The sequence below is a fragment of the Ambystoma mexicanum genome, chromosome 7q (genome assembly GCF_040938575.1).
Source record: "Ambystoma mexicanum isolate Mex_15411 chromosome 7q, UKY_AmexF1_1, whole genome shotgun sequence".
Lineage (NCBI taxonomy): Eukaryota > Metazoa > Chordata > Amphibia > Caudata > Ambystomatidae > Ambystoma > Ambystoma mexicanum.
This window is the reverse complement of record NC_090941.1, coordinates 39532438-39554932: the sequence shown is the minus strand read 5'-3', so window position 1 is coordinate 39554932 and position 22495 is coordinate 39532438. Positions and strand designations below refer to the sequence as shown.

At 45.8% G+C, this 22495-nt stretch overlaps 1 protein-coding gene across 1 annotated transcript in view; it reads left to right on the top strand.

The window, feature by feature from the left end:
• Window positions 1-10423, top strand: part of CNKSR2 (connector enhancer of kinase suppressor of Ras 2) — a 2376238-nt gene extending 2365815 nt beyond the window's left edge. Inside the window, exon 22 of the mRNA XM_069639527.1 lies at window positions 9769-10423. Within this exon, the coding sequence (XP_069495628.1) occupies window positions 9769-9987 (219 nt within the window). The 3' untranslated portion in view covers window positions 9988-10423. The remainder of the gene's footprint in view (window positions 1-9768) is intronic.
• Window positions 10424-22495: the final 12072 nt, after the last annotated feature.

Genomic DNA, 22495 nt, shown 5'->3' with positions numbered 1-22495 from the left:
TCGGGGTAGCGGGAGTACTCGTCCACCAGGACCAGGAAGTGGGTGCCCATGGTGGTGGACCCAAAATCGGCATGAACCACCTCCCACGGATGGGTCCCCCTCGGCATCGCCTCGATGACGGGCTCCCGCTGTAAAGGCGATGCTGCCTGACACCAGACACAGGCCGCCACAAACTCGTCCACCTTGCGTTCCAGCTCGGGGAACCACACCTTCATCCGGAGGCGGGCCTTGGTCTTGGCGGCCCCTTGGTGGCCCCGGTGTGCCAGCGTGATCACCTCACCCACCTTTGACTGGGGAACCACAATCCGGTCGCCCCGAAGCAGCAGGCCCGACGCCGAGAAGGACAGTTCCTCACGAACCTTCCATAGTTGTTGTAGACCAGTCCGGGCCTCCTGAGTGCGTCCCGCCAGGGCCTCAAGCGCAGACTTCCAGGAGCCCTGTTGCATGGACTGCCTCAATACTTTGAAACACTCATCCTGTGCCGCCGCAGCCTCCAGCTCCTGGAGAGGCATGGCATTCGGCGTGGCAGCCTCTACCACGACCCGGGCATGCTCCTCAGCTTCTCGCTCACAGACGTCACGATCTCCTTCTCCAGGCGCTCCGGGGTGTCTGGATAGATAGTCAGCAGCGTTGTTTACCCCTGGCCGGTAAACCAGGGTCACCCCATACTCTAAGAGAGCCAGCATCCACCTCTCAATGCATGCCGGCGGTTTGGATGACGACCCCGCTAGGATGGGCAGCAGAGGTTTGTGGTCAGTGACCACCGTCACCGGGCGTCCAAGTACATAAAGCCGGAAATGGCGACATCCCCACAGCACTGCCAGAGCCTCGCGCTCAATCTGTGAGTAGCGCTGTTCGGCGTCTGACAGCGCCTTGCTGGCATATGCGACCGGCCGGACACCGCCATCACGGTCAATCTGTGTCAGTACCGCCCCCAGGCCGAATGGGCTAGCATCTACGATGATTTCCGATGGTAGGGCAGGATCGAAGAATGACATCGTGTCCTCGGCCGTGAGGGCGCCCCTGATGTCATCGAAGGCCGCCTGTTCCAGCGGACCACAATTCCAGACGGTGTCCTTTCTTGTCAGGGCTCGGAGGGGCTCAGACCTGGATGCCAGGTTCTTGATGAACCGGCCACAGTATGTGACCATGCCCAAAAAGCTTCGCACCTCCGACACAGATTCCGGTGGTTGGGCCTTCTGTATGTCCAGTACCTTTCTGGGGCCAGGAGACACCCCCCCCTTCCCTGAATACGAACCCGAAGAACTCCAGGGAGGGGCACAGAAATTCGCACTTCTCCTTATGTAGTGTGAGTCCAAGCGACTGCAGCCTCTCGAAGGTTTTTGCCAGACGCCTCATGTGGTCCACCTCGGTCCTCGCGAAGACCAGAATGTCGTCGCTTATGTTTAGCACGCCCTCGAGGTCGGCCAGGGCACCCCGAATGATGTTCTGGAATACTTCCGCGGCCGAGGACACCCCAAAACTCAACCTCTTGTAGCGATACAGTCCCCTGTGCGTGGTGAAGGTGGTAATGTACCTTGAGTCGGGGTGGAGGACGACCTGATGATATCCGGCCCTGAGGTCGAGCTTCGAGAAGAACCGAGCACCCTGCACCTCCGCAATGATGTCATCCAGTGTCGGTGTGAGGTGCCTCTCTCTCCTGATGGCCTTGTTGGGGATTCTCATATCTACGCAGATCCTGACTGGGTCCGGTTGCTTGAGTTTCCTTGCCACCACTATGGGGGACACCCAGGGAGTCGGTCCCTCCACCTTCTCGATAATGTCTAGATCGACGAGGTTGTCCAGTTCTCTGTCTACCTGCTCACGGAGGTGGAAAGGTACCCTCCGATGTTTGAGGGCCACCGGCTGTACCGACTCGTCAATGTGCAGCCGTACCGGCTCTCCGACCATCTGCCCAATCCCCTTGAATAGGGCCTGATGCTTCTCTAACAAGTCATTAATGTCCTCCAGGTAGACAGAGTACGGGAAGCTTACGATGCCGAGAGCCTCCGCCGCTGTACAACTTAGCAAGTGTTCTTACTCACTGGCGTCACGTAGAAGCGGGCCGTGATGTGGGAGCCATCGTGTTCCACTTTTGCCACAAAGGCCCCGTCCAGAGGGATGGGCTCCACACCACCAAAGGCGAAGATGCGGGCCTTTGGTGTGACCAGCCTGGGCGGCCGATCCATGGCGTTGTAATGTTCTCGGGCCATGACGTTCACCGATGCCCCTGTGTCCACCAGGGACGTCATTTGGGGGTCGCCAGAGGTCGCAACTGCGACCTCTGAGGTCTCCCTTGCGACCTCTGTGGTCTCCCTTGCGACCTCTGTTAAAAAAAAGAAATAAAAAAAAAACATTTCGTTTTTTTTTCTTTTTTTTTTTTTTTCGTTTTTTGTAATGCAAGGTCCTGGAGTGGCTGGCTCTCATGTTCAGGCCCTTTAAAAAAAAAAAATAAGACAAATAAGAACAGGAGTGCCACAAGTCTAACACTTTCAGCACTGACCCTAAATAAGAAAGAATAGGAAACCAAATAATGTGTCTTTCTGGAATTCTGTACAATAATTACTAAACTCATAAAGGTTTATTTCAGGCACACTTCAGGGGGTGAGTCACTGATTTAGTCTGTTCTTAAACGCCTCAACTCAGCCTTTAATCCTTCTGAGGTCGATAAATGAGTACCAAGACAGGTTGGGTGATATTGGGTGTATATTTTTTCTATATAAAGCGCTTAAGTGTAAGTGCTATATAGTAACACATCATTATCATTTGGTCATGGACGTCTGCTTGCATTCACAGTAATTTGGTAATATGGGCCTATACACACTGACCTTAACGCTACATATGGCAATCCATTCTTGCATGAAATGTACATCACATTATAGTGATATCGTAACTATATTTTTCGTACTGTACAATGCTGTGATGTCACTTCCTGTTTTGGCAACGGGTGAAAGGTTCGTGTTCCATCGCTTCCCGCGATATCACTTCGGGGTGGGGTCAAATGATATCACTACCTGTGATGTCATCAGGGGTCAAGGGTCGTGTGATGTCACTTCCGCTACCCCTGGCATTTTGGTGAAATGACGTCCCTGGTGTCCACGAGTACAGGGACCGGAGACTGGTTCACCTCAACCACGCACCTAGGTTGCCGTCGATTTCTGCCTCTTAGGAGCTCCACACTTGATATAAAGAAAATGTTCTCTTCATCTTCTTCCTCTGCTTCTTCTGCCTGAGCCTCCTCCTTGCCCTGGTCCACCTGGGCGACATTGGACGGCCGACCCTGGCGAATGGCGACCGCTCGGCCCTGACCCCTTGGCACTAGTACGGGCAAAGCCGCCCTACACACTCTTGAGAAGTGGTCTGGCAAGCCGCATCGTCCACATGTCTTTCCAGCTGCAGGGCACTCCGCTGGGTGAGGCAGGTCATATCCGCATTTTTGGCAAATTTCTCCTACCCTCCCAGCTCTGTCCCATGTGCCACCGCCATACCTCCTAGCACCTCTTCCCCCTCGCCACGCCGCGCAGATCTCCTCAGTCTTTATGGGGCGTGACCGGCTTCCATTCTTGCCGCTCTCGCCTCTGACACCTTGTGGCTCCTTCCTAGCTCAAGGATGCGCTGGAGCGTTATTCCCGGCTCCCTCAGCACTTGGCGCCTGAGCTTGCCTGATGAGCACGCCTGGATAAGCATGGTCCTGATCATGTCCTCCGCATCGCCCCAGGCGCAGGCGAGCGACAGACGCCTCAGGCGCCCGTAGAACGTGTCCAAAGTCTCATCGTCCTTTTGTTTGGCAGAGAGCATCACGAACCGCTCATAGTCCGCGTTGGCTAAGGGCAAAAAGTATGCCTGGAGGGCGGCCTTTGCATGATTATAGGTTCCATTCCCTTGTGGCAAAGATTCGAAAATCTCCTGGACAGAGGGCCCTGCCGAGTACAACATCGTGGCCAGCCTGGTGTCATCATCAACCACTTGCGCAGCCCTGAAATACATGTCCAGGCGGTCCACCCACCTTCTCCATTGGGGCCCCAGGCTGGATGGCGGGCCCGACACATCAAATTCGGGGATGGGCTGCAGGGCAGCATGCGCACGCACCTGCGCCATGGCAGGCGCTGCCTGCTGAACACCGGGAGCAACAGCAGGTTGAACTGGGGGTTGAAGGGCGGGAGCCGCTGCCTGACCATCTACTGGAGCTGCTGGTTGCTGCATTGGGGGTGGAAGACCCTGCAGGGCCACTGGTGCACGAGGATGAAACTGCGCCGCCACACCGTGTGCTCCGTCCTGGTCCTCGGTGTCACTCATGAGCTTGAGCGCACAGGCACCCCCATAGTGCTGATCGGGGCCGCAACTCAAATCTTCATCCTTCAGTGACTCTCAGCATGGACCACCCCTGGATGCAGTGACTCCTGCCACCTCTGTGATGATGAAGAGGATGAAGATAGATGGAGTCACCAGGATGATGATGAAGGGGACGAAAAAGCAGGATGCCTTTCAGTGTTCCAAAAATTGGTAGCAAAGTAGTAACTGGATGCAGCAGGCCCAGTCAGGATAGGCCTTCTCCTAGCTTCCACACGATGTAGTAAACCCAAAATTGAGTTAATGTACTAAATATGCATACCTCCGTGTAGATGTAGCTTTCAGCTACTGCAATGTCCAAAAATTAGGCCTGGGGTCGTTTCAGGGCCCAAACCGGAGCTCCTTGAAGTCCCACAGCCGTTGCACAAAATGGCCGCCAGCCGCGTGGGCAAACGCACTACCCGCGGCATGAAACGAAGTCTGTCCTTCGACCTCGTTCCGGTGAAAAATTGTTCAAGTTGTCACCGCCGGGCCCGGGCATCGTTACCCCCACTCGTCGCCACTGTTGAGGGTGACTGGCGCCCCCCGCGCGCTTCGCACAAGCCCCGGCCCCAAGAACACAGACCAATGCGTCCGTCTTGGTTCGGGCTTCCCGGTCACTCTGATGCGGCCGGGAAACACCCCGTTTATTTATACTGCACGCGACGGCGTGCAACGTCACGCCGCCGCGTGCACGCCCGTCATCGTGCAGCGCCACAGAGAGCACAAAAAGGAAGAAAGTGTTAGGATAACGTGTAATATTAGCAACACATCATTCACAGTGAAATGACAGGAGCTCGAAGGAGGGAAAGCTCACACGTGTAGCAGAAGAAACAGCACAATGAGAAGCCAACAAAAAGGGACAGCGACAGCACACGAGGAGAACATGGAGAGCACCAACAGTGCAAGGAGTTAGAAAGAGTCGAGGGTCTCTCACACCACATCCAATAACATGTAATCCATGAAGTTTAAAGATGGGAAAGTTGGGGTAGCCTCTCTATTAGGAATTGTAGAGGCTCACCACTATCGCTACGCACCTTGAAACACATTTCACTTGTTATAAAAGCGCCTAACAAATGCACAATAAATAAAATGAATTAATAAATTAATCAAACGGACAAAAAACTAGGAAGTGCAATGGACTGCCACTACCAGTCTCAGGATTTAGGCCCACATTCCTGTCAATGTATTACAAACTTACATCAATACAAAAAGTATACGCACAAAAAATAACATGTTGTACAAACGTGATTGGATATAGACTGTAGCTAACCGGAGGAAAAGATAGCACAGAGAGAGCTAGGTCATAGCACAAAAGTATCAGAAACAGTGGTGAGAGATTAGGGAGACCTCTGAAAGGACAAGAGAAGCAGACAAGCTTCACAGAGAGGCAATAGCGAGATCCAAAATGGAGGCAGAAACGGCAGGCTGAAGGCAGGGGCAGAGAAAACGAATTATTGGTGAAGGGGAACCCATAGAGGGGAGAGGAAGAGAGCACAAAAAGGAAGAAAGTGTTAGGATAACGTGTAATATTAGCAACACATCATTCACAGTGAAATGACAGCAGCTCGAAGGAGGGAAAGCTCACACGTGTAGCAGAAGAAACAGCACAATGAGAAGCCAACAAAAAGGGACAGAGACAGCAAACGAGGAGAACATGGAGAGCACCAACAGTGCAAGGAGTTAGAAAGAGTTGAGGGTCTCTCACACCACATCCAATAACATGTAATGCATGAAGTTTAAAGATGGGAAAGTTGGGGTAGCCCCTCTATTAGGAATTGTAGAAGCTCACCACTATTGCTACGCACCTTAGAGGAGGTGTCATAATTTGTAAGTACACTCAGACAGAATTACATTTTTAGTTTTGCTAAGAAAAGGTGGCATCAATGTTATCCTAGAAGCAGTGCGTGTTATTGTCTCATTTTAGTTCATTATAAGCTCACGCTTAGCCACTTTCTAGTAGAGCTTGACTCTAGTCTCGTATCTTCAAAGATCTACCTCCTCATGCTCTTGCCAGTCTTTCAATTTAGCTGTGGTATAACCCCGTTTTCTTTCAATATGCAAAACCAGATAAATTGATACTAATTTTGGACTTAAAAAACGTCTTATCATTATAAATTCTTTTTAAATCCATTCTTAGCTGCATGTAGGTGTGTGAATTCAAATGTTTATGTCCAGGCTTCGCACTTGTCACATGGTGACATAGGGTTAAGACATTAGAAGGTAGTCAAGACTGTAAATGTAGTTCAATACTTGTATTCCGAAATCTGTAGAGAGTTTTCTAAAATAAAATACGATGTCATTGAAAAACCAATTCAAAGGCTCAGGCTTTGTATCTTCCCCATCAATCCCAGTCTATGGTTAAGCTTTTTTACCCAGTCTCTCACGCCACTCCCCTAAGTGGGACTGAGTTACTGTTAGATGTGGATTTGCAAGGCTCCCAAATACATCTCCTACTTGATGTGCGTTGCGATTTCACAGGGGTTCTGGACCCTTCTCCCACATAATGTCCAATCTTGCGTACTGTTGTTCTCTCTCCCTCTCTTTCTCTCGCTCTCTCTCCCTCTTCCTGACCCCCCCCCCCCTCTGTCTCAACCTCTTTCTGTCCCTCTCTCTCTCTCTCTTTCCCGGGACATTTCAATTCTCTTGTAGAAGATGAGATATCAACATCAGGAAGAGCCACAGAAGAGGGTCCTTGTATTTCTGGTCTTCGATCAGTGACCCCCCTCACCTCTCTGATCCTTCACTAAGTTTCCTGTTAGTGTTCATTCCTCCTTCTAACTCTAAAGCCTGATCTGGTTCCATGCCTTTATGTTCCGTCTTGCTAACAGGGATTAATGTACCACCCACTTTGATGTCTCACCCTCTGCACCAAGACTCTGCATTACCATATACAACCCCTCCAAATGTTCCAGTCCCCTTATGTATGCATCCTGTTTTCATCACCTCCTTTGAAAGCTTTCACCAACCTCGTGGTCTCCTCCAACAGCCTCCCAACTATTTCCCCTCTCCTCCCAATCTCCTCCACCAAACTCTTCAGCTTCTTCTCCAAGCTCCTGATCTTTCCTACTAACCCACTGTTGTTTTCCTGTTTTCCACCAACCATATTTTGTTCCCAACATGCTTCCTGTTCTCCACAAATCTCCTGTTGTTCTCCACCAACCAACTGATCTTTACCCTCAACCAGCTGATCTTTATCATTAACCAGCTGATCTTGACCACCAACCCCTCTTGCCTCAGTCCCTCCCCAGCCTCCTCTATCTACTCCCTGTGCTCGCCACACTCCTATAACTTTCTCTCTACTGCTCCATTTTGGCTCTCCAAATACCCACACTACTATGCTGAGCTGTTGGTTTTCTGTTGCCCAGTTTGCCCTCCACCATTCCGGGTTTTTGGCGAGGGTCTGAACTTGTGTCTGGAGATTGGTGAGTGTTTGGAATTGAATGCCCTCAACAGGATCCCCTAGGTTTGATTGGGTGTTTAGGGGCTTGGAAAGCCTTTATCAGCCTGGATGCCATCTTGGGATCCAATTCTTTGCAGAATTACTGGAGCACCGCCTGTGGAGAAACTTGCTGACGCACTTCCTTGGCATAAAAACTCAGTGTCAAGAAATCACTAGAAACTTTGGTAACATCTTCTGAAGGCACAGGGCATGTTTCCCCGTGGCAGAACTGCAACTTTGTATTACCCACCAAACAACATTCTGCCTTGTTTGGTGAGTTGATCTTAACCATGCATGGAAATGTGGTTGTGAACCAGCGACTGGGTATCTCTCACAGAGACTTGGGAAGACCTTTTCCAGGAGCGTGGGTGTGTCCATTCCTAATACTGGAATCCTGACTGCTGTGACAATGGAGTTTCTACAAACATTCTGGGTATGTAAGCGGATTTGAATGATGCAGTGGGATTGTTTTTCTTTTATTTATTTATTTTTATTTATTTTCATTCAGTTCCAGAAAAACATTTACAAATCACAAAGTTATAAAATCACAAGATCACAAATTACGTTAAAATCAATCCATCAAATCAAATCATACTATACACAGTTTGTCACATTTCATTACCTCTTGTTTAGACACTCCTATTCAATTCATAACATCACCTATAAAAGATCTCGCAACTGACGTAACTGCAAACCAACTAAAATCACTATCATTCATACATGTACATTTCATACCATGAATGCATAAATGCATAATGTACATAGATTGTGAATATGCAACATCAAATAATCAAATCATAACATTGCATTTAAAATAGATAAGAGTTAGCTCATTGTGTACTAATCCCATAAAATCATTTAGAATTAGGCGGGTGTTATTTAATGATACACCATAACCGGTTCATGGCAATGTGCACGCTTTCGGTCTCAGTATTGAGAGAGTAGTTCCAAAATGATGACTACCTTATTGAATCATAGTTGTGTACAAAACTGCCCAAGATGGTCATGTGTATGTTGCCCAGAGCTGCACATTCGGTGTAAAGGTGCTTTTCCGTCTACAGTATGCCAGGCTGTTTACATATACGCCAGCCCCTGTCATAAACGGGTAGCCCAAGTTGAGCACCACAAAAAATAAACAATGGCAACTGGTGTATTCAAAGCCTTAGTCTGCACCGCTGGGTTAGGGCACTGTCTCAGATATCTTTGAGGTTGTAGAAATCGGTGCACCAATCCTAAAACATTGGTGTAGGAACAAAGGGTAGCTAAGTGGGTTATTCACTCCTTAACGCTCTTCTAATAGGGGGAGGTCTGCTTGAGCTGTCTTGTATGACGGACCCCTGCCACACAATGAGGAGGGTGACAAAGGGATCCTCCACATACCGTCTCTAATCGCATCATCTGCTAGTTTGGGGGATGTGCACCTTGGTCACCTCCGTTGAAGTGACCACCGTCACGCAGGAGACTTCATCACACACTGAAAGCAGACTTTAACAGTGGTACTATGTCTGAGGATGGTAGTATCAGGGATGTAGGAAGGAAAGGCCAGGTTGTCGCCTAATGTAATTTTTGTATGATCAAGATTATGCATTGTGTCAAATGTATATCTTCAAAGCAATGATCTTCTGATAACATTAATGACATAATTATATGCAAAGAAGAGGTTAAACACACATAACTTAGGAGCAATAGATTTAGTCTGTGGTAATCCTTGTTTAAAACAGTTTAACACACAAACTGAGGTTAGAGAAAATAAGATGAGCATCGGTAATGGATATACCGCATCACCATTACTTTATTCCCTGTGGGGACACAATTTTGTGATTTTTGTCGCCTAATGTATACATTTACTGCAGTTTGCATTGCAAAGGCATTTTCAGACCCACATTAGATATTGTGCTGAGGAAAGCCTAACATTATGTCCCTCCTAAAATGGAACGCTGTCATCTATTGTATATTGTAATGATACACTCTTTCTTTCATTTCCTTTTTCTGTACAGGCCAGAGAAGGAGAATTAGCCATTATAGACAGAGTTCTGGAGAATCCCGGTTTGACTTCTAAAGACTTTCAAGAGTGGAAACGCATGTACTTTGAGCTCTTTATGGAAATCTGCCAGAGCAGTTTGGTGGACGATTCGGCAAACGACTCCTCTTCTGACGTCGAAGCACTTATGCCCTCCTTAACACATTCTCACTCATTCATTGAAACGCATGTATAAATGTCTTCTTCTAGGAAAGTGCTCCCGCAGTTCTTGACCCAAGTGTATATGGTAGTTTTCTATCAACATGTGGGAGGTCTGGTAAATGAACCTTTTTTTATTGTTGCTGAAATGTGACGTACATGGTCCTTATGCAGTTGTCTCTATTTTGATGCTACCAGTGCTCCGCTCTGTGTTCAATTGTGTGAGGACAAAATAAAATGTGGTTTTAAAGAGTTCAAAATGATATATAAATAAAGGTTTAAAAGTCAGTGACCTTCAGGGAATAAACTATATAAGGAGAGCAGCAAGTTGATATAGAAACTTTTTTCAGTCTCTGTCTTGAAATGTAATTTTGTAATATATAATTTCAACCTTGCGCCCTGTTTCGGGGGTGCTACATCAGTTTGGGGTTGGGGCCAGAGAGAATAAAAAAACCTTTGTATATTTGTTGAAATGCTGTAAGAGTTTTCTTAAACACAATTGCAAATGCTAAATGATGCAATTATATTTTTGATGATGTAGAATAGTAGAAGATAACATTTAAAAAAGCTAACTGTAATCAAAAATAAAGTAAATGTATGAGAAATAGCACATGAAGAGCGATATTCTGGTAAATGGTGTATCAGAGAAATTCTCAACTTTAGGACTAGCTGCAGAAGTTCACATGGTGAACATCAAATATCATGCAATATTCTATTTATGATGTTGGTACAGGAACATACAATGTCTCTGCTGATTTTGGGAACGAGCCATGCATAAATTACATAGTACTCTCAAATGTATCAGGTTTAAAGAAAAGGTTACGGGTTTGTGAGTATGAGGGTATGAGGGTCTCTACTTCTGTTGGACCTGTGGTTTCGTATGCACACTTATCTGGCATACCTCTTGCCTACCCTTATGGATTCCCAGATAAGCATATGCCCACTATGTCCTGTGTGCTAATTTACTAAGGTGTTATCACTGTCCATTTAATGTTCTGTTCCATACATGCGAACTCCAGACAGAACCTAAAAAGCTTTTGAAAGGCCTTCCTGGTGACCAGCAAAACTCGGTTTTGTTGGATCTGAAGGGAAGTTTAATTTCCTTAGTTTTCTGGCTAATAACCATCTTGGGTCCTGATTTCACCACTGTGTCTTCCTATGAAAACAAAACATTCAACTTTGTTATCTGAGAATTCGCACCTAGACTAAATTATGACTTACAAAGCGTATGTTTCCCACAGACCGTCTTCCCGTCTTTCTCTGTCAAATGTTTGCCTACTCAGTTTTAGCACAATGCCCCTAACAACCCCTTGCCCTGGCCACACTGGAGCAAAAATGAACCAGGAGGCACTGCATCCAGAACTATATAGGATGCATTCAATTTCCTCAGGTGCTTACATTGAAAAAAAGCATTTTGGAAAGACAGCATTGCAAATTAATCTAGTATTGCAGTGGTCCATTTTCATCAAGATAATTAGGGGATCTCTGTAGTACTCTGTAGTACTGAATCCATGGGAACTTTCAAAAGAGAGGAGGTCATTCTAGTAGCTGCCCAAATTCATAATCAAATTAAGGGGGGGTACCAGTTCCTCACAAATGCTGACATTCTGAAGCACATAGCTCGAGATTAATTTTATATAGAACTCACAATTTTGATTTTGGGAGCTGTTCAGGTCATCGCCATTTTTAGCACGTAAGAGTGAAACTTCTTTGGCAATGACACACAAAACATTTAAATGAAACTAAAAATGATGGAACGGCCTTTCACAGCTGATCACGTGAAAAGAGGAGCATAACAGTGCTCTCTTTAGGAAAGCCTGGTAGGGTTTTTATTTTCTGGCACAATTCACAATCAAGCCAAAACAATATGTGTTACCTTGAGGACATTATTCAGAAAGCCAATGCCGCTCTTCCTGTTCCAAATAGAAGTGATTAAGGCAAATGATGGGGCTGAGAGTTTTTGCCTTAGAACTAGATGGCACTCTTCCATTCCCAAAGATGTTGCTCTGAGGAACTCTGGCTTACTCCTCATTTACTGTTATGAATTCAGGCATAGATCAGGAGTAAGTCAGAGAGGTTCATTGCAACCTGTTTGTGAATGCAGTAGCCCACTCCACATTTAATTCAAGGGTAAGTCATAGCCACTCATAGGGCCTGATTCACAACGTGTTTTTCAATGAGATTTTCCAGTTAAAAAACGCGCTCTGAATCAGGCCCAGAGTACCTTCCTTGGGTATTGGTCCCCATGTCTTTTAAAGGTGAATGCATTGACACTTATAGATAACTTTTGGCACTTTAAAAAGTTGTGTTTTGGATAGAAATGGGAGTAGGAGGGAGAGAGTGGTTACTCGATTCATCATTGGCACTTGTTTTAATTTCTTGGTGGGGGGCCCTGCTTTTGTTTTGACTCAGGGAGTGGCTGATGACGGCTCTCTTAACAAGCGTAGCTAAAGGTAGGTGCTTGCGAGAAGTAGTGCTGGAAAACACATCACATACTTGGGTCATATCTACCCTAGCACCGTGCTCCCTTTCATATATTAATTGAAACATCCAGTCGTCAAAGAACACATGCAGGCCTTTCGGTCATGGTGCCCAAGTAGAAGTATTTGCCCTGCATATGATGAAACTCTACCTTTTTTCTGGGCCCAGAAACCCTGCAGTGTTCTAAAGTGGGGCAATAGGGAAGGAACCCAAAAATGTGCAATTTCTATTGTTTGTTACCTTTCACAACAAGACAAATAATTACCTCACAACAGGTGCTGCAAAACAAAGCGCCAATGTGTGTCTCCTCTTAAAAGGGGATGGTGCTGAGGGAAATGTTGCCATCTTTCCAAATCTGTGCCGGCCACCTATTGAATGGACCATGCAGAGAGACTGACTGGAAACAAGGAATTTCCTTGGACACGTGAATTTCCATTTGGCAGAAACTGATGCACAAAGAATGGTGTATGTATGTTGTTTACGTGTATTGAAATTGTAGATTATTAAGGCATGGTAAATGTCAGTGCTGCTTTCCCTGTCTTTTGCGTCACACCGCCCGGAAGTGATCACAGCGTGGTCCAAGCGGAAACTGCTGCCTTTCATCCTCTGCGTCATTGGAGCGTTCCTCATGATCAGCTTTATTCGATTGCCTGCACAGCTCAGTGAATGTACCTTTTTCACCTGGGACTCGGATGTTTGTGGGGGCTGGAGAAAGAAGGTGGTGTCATTTTTTTTTTCTGCTTCAAAAATGCAAATGTTTTGCAAACTTTGCACACTTGTAAAGGGAAGCGGACAACCTGCAGCCTGACTAAAGTAATCCCACACTGTACAAAACGGATGACAAATCATGTATTAACGTGTGTACGGAATTCTGGGTCCAGTCCCATATTTTTACCATTTAGGAAAAAAAGAGGAATCTGTTTGTATAAACTGGCCGTTTACTGACTGCATGGCACCCTGATTTGTACAATAAATGTGAGGTTTTGTATCATTCTCAGAAATGCTTGACTTGAAATGACTTGTGCTATTGTACCAAGCATTAAATTAAGCTTACTGTTATTGTTTAATTTGAAGAAAAAGTAAATATATTCATATACAAAAAATGTATTTCTGGTTAATCGTTATGGCGGATTTTTTGTTCTATGTCAAGACCAAAAGCTGTAAAAAAAAAAAAAAAAACAACAACTCCCTGTTGCTATGCAACAAGTATTCTGACATCCATTTACTGCGCAAAAGGAATCTTTCCTTGCTTGAAAGGTGAAACATCGTGCTTCCTATCTCACAGAGACACACGGTAAACCAGTGATGTAAACCAAAATGCAACACGTGGTATGGGCGCCGGTGTAGTCCTCCACCAGTATACATAGACAGTCCTCCTTGGGCTCTCCCCACTACAGAGGGATATGCAGTGGGTCACACGAGGCAATGTGGTAAGGGGTGTCATGAAACAGAACATTCTTCTACCCATCACGCAGCCTCCTCTCTGCTACATCCCCATGCCGTTCTGGACATGCAAGCAGCCCTGCCTCGAACAGGGAAATAATGTAAACACAAGTCGGACCACAGAGCTTGGAATCATTTGTATTTGCTGCTCACGTGTTCACAAAAGGCCATGCTCAAAATGACATTTAACGACGCATCGCCTGGAGGGTTCCAAACACGCTGCAAATGACAGTCTTGTCTGCCCTCTTACGGCTTTATGCAGTACTGCAGACATATGTACACATTATAACATACAGGTTAAATACATCTTCGAGTTCCAATGTGGTTATAGCTTGTGATTCACCAGTAACATCAAAGCACCATACAAATGAGCAAGAGCCGGGGTTAATCGGGCCAGTGAAAGATAAAAATCCGCTCACATTTTCAGGATATCCACAACACAAATGTAGGAGAATAATGTACATTCATTGTTGTTACTTATAATGGCTGTTCTCTCTGACCACTGGCTAGAATGTTTTAAACAAACCAGTTAGGGACGCGCCCCTTAGCACAAATGTATCTTTCAACATGTGCAGTGCCAAACCCATCACACGAGTATCGAAAGCCCGGAGTACCTTTCATGAGATGTCATATATGGGGGATGCAGAAGCTAGTCTGGGGTTTTTCCCCCGCATGAATAGACGGGGACACACAGATCAAGCCAAAGGGGAAGCTGGTGTATAGGAGATGAACAACAGGGCCTTTCAAAGGTAATGGCAATAACTGCTGTAGTAGGGGAAGAAACCTTACCTCCGTAGAATACTGCACGGAACGCAGCCATCAAAAGCAACTTCTGAATGGTCAAGAGGAGAGCCAAGTAAGTCAAGAAGCATACACCCCCATACCTCTACGTACAAATGTATTTGTAAGGCCTTCTTTCAATTACGCCGCCCACCCTTTACCTGACGGTATAACGGTAGGCCTTTATCCAGTGACGAAAGAAAAAATGCGGGCCCTTCTACTAGCCATGATCCAGCCTCCGTGCCAGCCTGGGCCACAATGCATCACAATACACACGATGCTCATGACGCTGCAGGGGCAGGCCATGCACTGCTGTAGGTGAAAGATGCAAGCATGTGTTTTAAACAAACTTTAAATCTTGCACCTAGTGTAGAAACAAGGGGGCTGCCTGGCTTCGGAGTCCTGACAACCAAATATAATAACCAACACTTTGCATGGCCGGTAATATTATGCAGACTAATAATACCAGCAAACATGTTCATGCTGCTCTGTCAGTATATGCCACTAGCACGTGGATTGGGGGAGCCAGCCAATCAGGTGGCTTGGATCACGGGCTGAAACCGGCGATCTCAGCCTGCGTTCCATGTCGTCTGATGGCTGCTTTCCCCACCGCCATCTTACCCCCACCCCCCACCCTCCGTTTCCGTATTTTTTAATCCATTCCCACCACCCACTTACCTCAATTCGGCTGTGGTGAGCCGCTCCTTCGTCCTGGCTCCCCGAGGCCACCATGGAAAGGGAAGCGGGGCTCCAGAATAGTATTTTCTTTCCACAATCGGGACACCGCAAGGCATCCCATTCGTGGCCGAAACATACTTTAAATTAGTCCTCTCCCAGTATTTTGGGTGGGTGCTAATGGCCTAAAACACCCCGATCCAAGCGCTGGAACGGGGGGTAATGGCATGGAACCCTCATTATCCCCCATTCCAGCCCTTGGAATGGGGGGGGGTTAACGCCACAATATTCCCATGCACGAACATTATCTTGTTGGCTTTGCCCTTATCATTAAAAATATCCTCCCACAGGAAGAAAATACATCATTGCTGCTGATCAAATGCTGGCCCAACCCTCTCATGTAAGAATTCTCTTCATGCTGGCTTTGCTCTTAATGTCAGTGAAACAGGCAATGCTACAGTAAGGAACCATTTCCTTGTTTGGATGCACAAATGCCTCAACCCACCATATAAGAACGCTCATTTCGCACCTTGAAACACTTGTGTATAGGCACGTTATAAATTCCATATCATATATCATGTTGACCTCTCTCTTAACATCAGTATAACATGCAATGCCACAGTAAGAAAACATTTGCTTTCTAACTGAGCAAGTGTGCCTCCCCTTCCCATGTAAATGCACACATCATAATGACCTTGCCCGTTATGTGAGTACACAATGGCACGCCACAGAAAGAAAATGTCCTGTCTGGCTGCTGCATTGTGCTATAAACTGTGCCACTCTAAACCATCCTCCAAGTAATAACATTCATCATGTTGGCTTTGCCCAAAAATAGCAGTTAAACATGCAAGAAAACATCCATGCTCCAGTGCCCCATTCCTGTGCCTCAGCCATGCAGGCACACATGTATACCCATTCACTCGCCAGCCACCCATCCAGTGGTGGCCCATGCATTTTTTAATTGGAGAGGAGTAAACATTGCACACAAATATGCCTGAGTGTCTGAATGTAGCCAGGGAGCTCGAACCAACAAAAGGGTGTTCAGTGGGTGAGAGCCTGGGGACTTTGGAGTAGATGGAAGTTCCTTCATTGATGGCCGGCACGTTTCTGCTCTCGCTCTCCTGAGCGGTCTAGTTGTTTCTTGCTCCTCCCCCTCCTCCTTATCTGTCCCTGCTGTCTGCACCTCCGCACGTTGCAACCACTTGCTTTCTCTGCACTTTGGTGAACATGCTAGTTTTCCCTACTTCCTTGCCTCCCCCTGCCCTGCTCCCTCCCCTGCCTGGTAGCCGGCACGGCTACCACCGTAATCGTAATGAGGCCCTAGGAGTAAAAGGTTATGCCCTTTGTGCTGGTCAATGCCCCCGCTGATTTTCAACGGCTCATGGACCATCTATTTTCTGACTTGCTGATTCATATGGTGATCATATACTTAGATGACATCCTGGTGTTCTCAAAGAGTTTGGAATCAAACCGTAGTCACATATCTGAGGTTCTTGACACGCTGCAAAGAAGCCACCTGTTAATCAAACCTGAAAAGTGCCTCTTTGAGGTTTCATCTGTACCTTACCTAGTATTCATTTTATCCAACAAGGGCATTGAGAAGGACCAGCGTAAGGTAGTTGCTGTACGGCAGTGGCCTACAGCCAATACTTCTTAGCACATCCAAAGACTTTTGGGATTGGCAAATTTTGTATCGCAAATGTATTTCTAATTTTTCTAAGATCGTCCTGCCCTTGACTGCACTTCTGAAGAAGAGCGCACACTTTTTCTGGTATTCTAAAGCTGATCAAGCCTTCCACTTCCTCAGAAGAAGTTCTGTTCAGCAGCCATTCTCAAGCAACTGGACCAGACACTCCCCTTCATCGTCGAAACTGACACATCTACTGGAACTTTAGGGGCGGTTCTCAAACAGTGGCATGGGAATTTGGAACATCCCATAGCATACCTGTTTTCGACTCTCAAACCCTGTGAACTGAAATATTCAGTCATAGAAAAAGAGCTTTTAGCAATGAAATAAGCATGTACAGAATTGCGTCACCTGTTTACAAGGATCCGCACACACTTTTGAGATCAGGAACGATCATCGCAATCTCAAGGTTCTTCAACAGATGGATTGTGTTAATGCTCGGGAAGCATGGTGGGCCTATTTTTTTCCACAATACGATTTCATCATTACGTATTTACCAGGATCTGACAACCTTGTGGCTGATGGTCTTTCAAGAAGAATGGTTTCTCCCTCCATAGCTCGTCAAGAGATTGAACCCCTCTTCCAGGGAAAATGCTTTGTGGGAATTATGAATTTGTTCCTACACAAGGTTAAAGAAGCAGTCGGCAAGTATACTTACAATCCCAATAACACGGTTTTCGCTTTACCAAGGGTCATCTCTTTCACTCAGATCATTTGGTTGTTCCCAGTGCCCCCTTGCAAAAGAAAGTCCTCTCCTGGTGCCATGATGGTAAGACAGCCAGTCACAAGGATTAGATGCCACCCTCGATCTCATTAGGTACTCATTTTGGTGGCCCACCTAATATAAAGACTTTAAGATCTTTGTGCATTCATGTCCCATTTGTGCTCAGAGCAAACACACCACTGGCCGACCTATTGTTTTTTTGTAGAAAGGACACAATCCTAGCAAACCTTGGAGCCACATGTCTACTGATTTTGTTGTCGATTTACCTCTGTCCAGGGGTTACTCCTCTATCATGGTAACAGTGGATTCCTATAGTAAGATGGCTCATTTCACCCCATCCCTGGTCTACCCTCTGCTTCCAAAACCACCAAAGTGTTCTTCAAAGAAATGTTCTGTCTTTATGGGTTGCCAGATTCTATCACCTCAGACCGTGGTTTCAAGTTCACCTCTCAGTTCTGGAAAACACTCTGCGAACTATTGGGGATCGAGAGAGCACTTTCGCTGGTTACCACGCACAGACAAATGCACAGACAGAGAGGCATATCTTCACCATGGAACAGTACCTCAGGTGCTTTGTCAACACCCGATTAGATAACTGGGCGGATGTACTGCCCACAGTGGAATTTGTGTATAACAATACCATACATACAGCTATAGGGATGAGTCTGTTTTACTGCACCTACGATCTGCACCCCCGATTTCTTCCTACCTGAGCCTTTCTGACCTCCCCCATCCATTCCATCAATTCTCTTCTGAAAGACAGTTCTCAGGCTGACAAGGATGCGGCCACAAACTTGAAAAGAGCCAGACACTCATACAAGACTCAAGCAGACACACATAGAAGGGATGTTCCGGATTGGGATGTCCGTACTCTGGTTTGGCTTTCAACCAAACACCTGCCCAGATGGATTCATCCTTCTAAACTCTCCCCGAGATGTGTTGGTCCTTTTGAGATTCTTACTAAGATAAATCCTGTGGCCTTCCGACTGAAATTGCCACCATCATTGAACCACTTACATTGGGTATTCAACTCATCCTTGCTATGCACTTGTGCTGATGATCCATACAACCACAAAACCAGGGCTTTTCATCCTTCAACCCCCTCACCCCCAGTCGAGCAGGAATATGAAGTTTCCAATATTTGGGACTCAAGATATCGCAAAGGGATCCTACATTATTTGGTGCAATGGAAGGGGTATCCTCTCTCAGAGAACTCCTGGGAGCTGGTTTCCTACATCAAGGCACCACAGATCATTGATAGGTTCCATCGCATTCATCCAGGAAAACCAGGCTCCCTAAGGGCATAGAAGGGGGCATACTGTCACTGGTCGGCGCCCTTGGGGACTTTGGATGAGATGGAAGTTCCTCCATTGATTGGCCGGCACATTTCCGCTCTCGCTCTCCATAGTGGTCTAGTCTTTTCTTGCTCCTCCCCCTTATCTGTCCCTGCTGTCTGCATGGCCATGTGTTGCAACCACTTGCTTTCTCTGTGCTTTGGTGAAGATGCTAGTTTTGCCTACTTCCTTGCCTTCCCCCGTCCCGCTCTCTCCTCTACCTGCTGGCTCATTCCGTCCTGTTTCTTATCGACTATTCTTTCCTAGTTCATCAGAGTTCCTGCTGACTTTGCATCCTGGTTCCCGTGATCTTTGCCTGGAGCCCTTCTCTTGATCATTCGGCTCTGGTTCCTTTTCCTATTTACTCCTTGTGGACTCCCTTGCTCGGCAGCTCACCCCTCCTTGTTTCCTCCATTGCCTTCCTGCTCCCCTTCCATTGATACTTTGCTATAACATTAGCTTTCACAGCTTTCTATCCATGGCTGCTACGGCTACATATTGTCAACACTGCTGACTGGATCTAAGGATACTCCATCTACCACATCCATACAACAAGCTATTTTTCAGCCATTTGGCTTTTTCACTTTAACCCACCAGGGATTACCGAGGGGGTTGGTCTCGCCCTTGCTTTTCCACCGGGGAGCATAGTGGCTACCTCCCAGGGAAGACCTTATCTCTTCAAGGAGCGCAAGTCATTCAAAAAGAAGACTACACCAGAAGATTCCGAAGATCCGAAGAAGAAGAATTCTCCTCTGCAGAAGTCTCAGGTGGGGAATCTCACTCTGTTGTTGACAAGGGGTTTTCCCCACCCCACCTGCCCCGGCCATGCTGCCTGAGACCATTTTTTGAATAATGGGTTAAAATGGTGCATTATACAGCACACTTTCTATGAAAAATTGGGTAAAAAGGCACGCGGTTTGCAATTCCTTTTCTAGCGTAATGCCAATCCAAAATCCAATAGAAGCAACTCACCAACATTGCACAGGAGCATTCACCAACACATTTTCATGATGCCTTTACCCACAATACATGCCAGTTTAAAACATGTTCACGATGGCTATGCCCATACAGGTCCATAATTGCTGCACCAATATATTCACATCTTCCCATTTAAAAACATACTCATGTTTTCTTTGTGCATAATGTCAGTAATAATACTCTAAGAAAACATGTGTAGGCTGGCTCTGCCAATCTACGGCAGTATCCCCATGTAAGGACGTACTCTTGTTGGCTTTGCTATTAAAAATGCCATGCCACAATAAGAAAACATGTTGGAACAGGCTGCACCAAAATGCCCGTCTAGCAACATAACAACACGTATCATACAAGACTTGCTCTTATAAGAGGTTTTGTCTTTTTGGGGCAAACTCTGAATTTGGCGGTATTTCCTTACAGTGGTAATTTTTTCGGTAACCTGGCAGTAAACTGGTTTTACCATTAGAGATAGTTCAGTATTACCCTATTTTGGTGATAATATAGTGTTAGCTTGTATTGCCGGTAAATTTTAGTGGTATCTTACTTTGTGGTATTTTCAGAATTACCTTATTTTTGTGATATAGTGGTGAGCATATCTTTTTATACTACAGCCCCATCATAAAAGAAACCTTTCCTCTCTATTCGAATATCTCTTGGTCGCCTGTAGAGAAACCCCCAGACCTGGCACACTTTTAGGGAACCCAATGAGTTTATTCAGAATGCAACCTATTGTATGTGGCTTGTATTACTGGCTTATTTACATCCAATAATCTATGTGTCTCATCTGACACTGCCTTCTTGTCCGCATGCAAAGAAGGACTCATTCACACCCACACACACACACACCCTTCTACCTGGCAGATAGATATATCTATATACCTTTTCTTGTTTATTACCTTTAGCACTGATGATAAAATGGTAAATACTTTAGCACCTCAGTGTGTACAACAAACCTTTATGATTTTCCTTTCCCTTTAAAATGACCGATAGGCTAATGAAATAAATCACAAAAGAAAAACCCCAAATGCTTTCAGTACACGATATATTATACAATCATGATAACAAGGTTAAATTGTTTTGTTACAATCATATGTTCTTACCACGTTTGTCATGGCTTCGAGCCTACAAAAGATAACAGAAAGAGAAAAAAAAACAACAACAGAAAGAGGCACTTTGCATGGCAACTATGCATGGAAAAATATGACACATTTTAAATCAAAATACATCATTTTTTTGTTATAATTTCTGCACCCTAAACGAATCTAATTACATGTCAACCATTCTCATGTACTCCTCATATTTGACTGACTCACCAAGAGCTTATCTGCGTGACCTCACAGCTCACAGGCAGAATTCAGAACTCCTTCGGCTTCAGTGCTAGCAAGTCGTCTTTTTTTATTGGCTGCCAGCTGTGTTCAAGGCTGCATTCCCCGAGTCCTCATTCACAGACCTCAGCAGCTCCTGGATTCCTGGCTGTTCGCATTCATCTCCCAAAAAGCTCAGAATTCTTCATCTCACTTTGCCCATTAAAAAAACGTTCCCTGTCTATCAATTGACATCATCTGGTTGTGCCACCTCTCTTTCTACCAATCATAGTGCAAGAGTGTTTTGTAAATAAACTCTCTCTGTGCTCCAAAACAATGAAAGCTTCAGCCCAGCAAAGTAATTGTTTCTATTTCCTTTCCTGCTGGTCCATATTTCTCCATAGAAAAACTAACATGGAATGAGTCTCACTGTGTTTAGAACTGCATTATATGTTAGATGAACAGTTAATGAGTTAGTGGGACAAATTTGTATATAATTAGTTAATTATATATTTCCAATGCAGTTCCACGCAGATAAAAACATCCAATTGTAAAATATGCACATTTTTAAAATGACTGAACATTTTGCTAAATGTTTCCAAAACTAAACCCATTTTGCTGGTTTGTTTATATGCTTTTCCAACAATTATTGACTTATTGCTAAAAGCTGTGCCTCGCACCAACTTTGAAAAGGCTGAATTTACATACTGCCTACTGCATACTGCCAACAAACTAAATGCTTTTAATAATACTGCCTGCATTTTGAGAAACGGTGGCTGGCTCCATTTCCATACTGCATACTGACAGTAAAATCAGGTCCAACTGGGGTCTTACCTCTCTTCTATCCCTCTCTCTATTTGTGGTCTTCCCCAGGGCTCTAACCTCTCTCCCTTCAACCACTACCTGGCCCCTCTTGTCACCGCATTGCTACTCTCTCCTTCAATTTACAATGTTATGCGGATTACATTCAGCTCTCTTTTTAGGCTCCACTCAGCCACCTCTGCTTCTTATATCATACCAGACTGTCTGGCCACAATTTAGGAATGGGGTGCCGCCAATGATCTCTGCCTTAATGCCAGTAAGACAGAGATCCTCCTCATTGGGACACCCGCTCCCTCCTTTCTGCTATCTCTCTCTCTCTG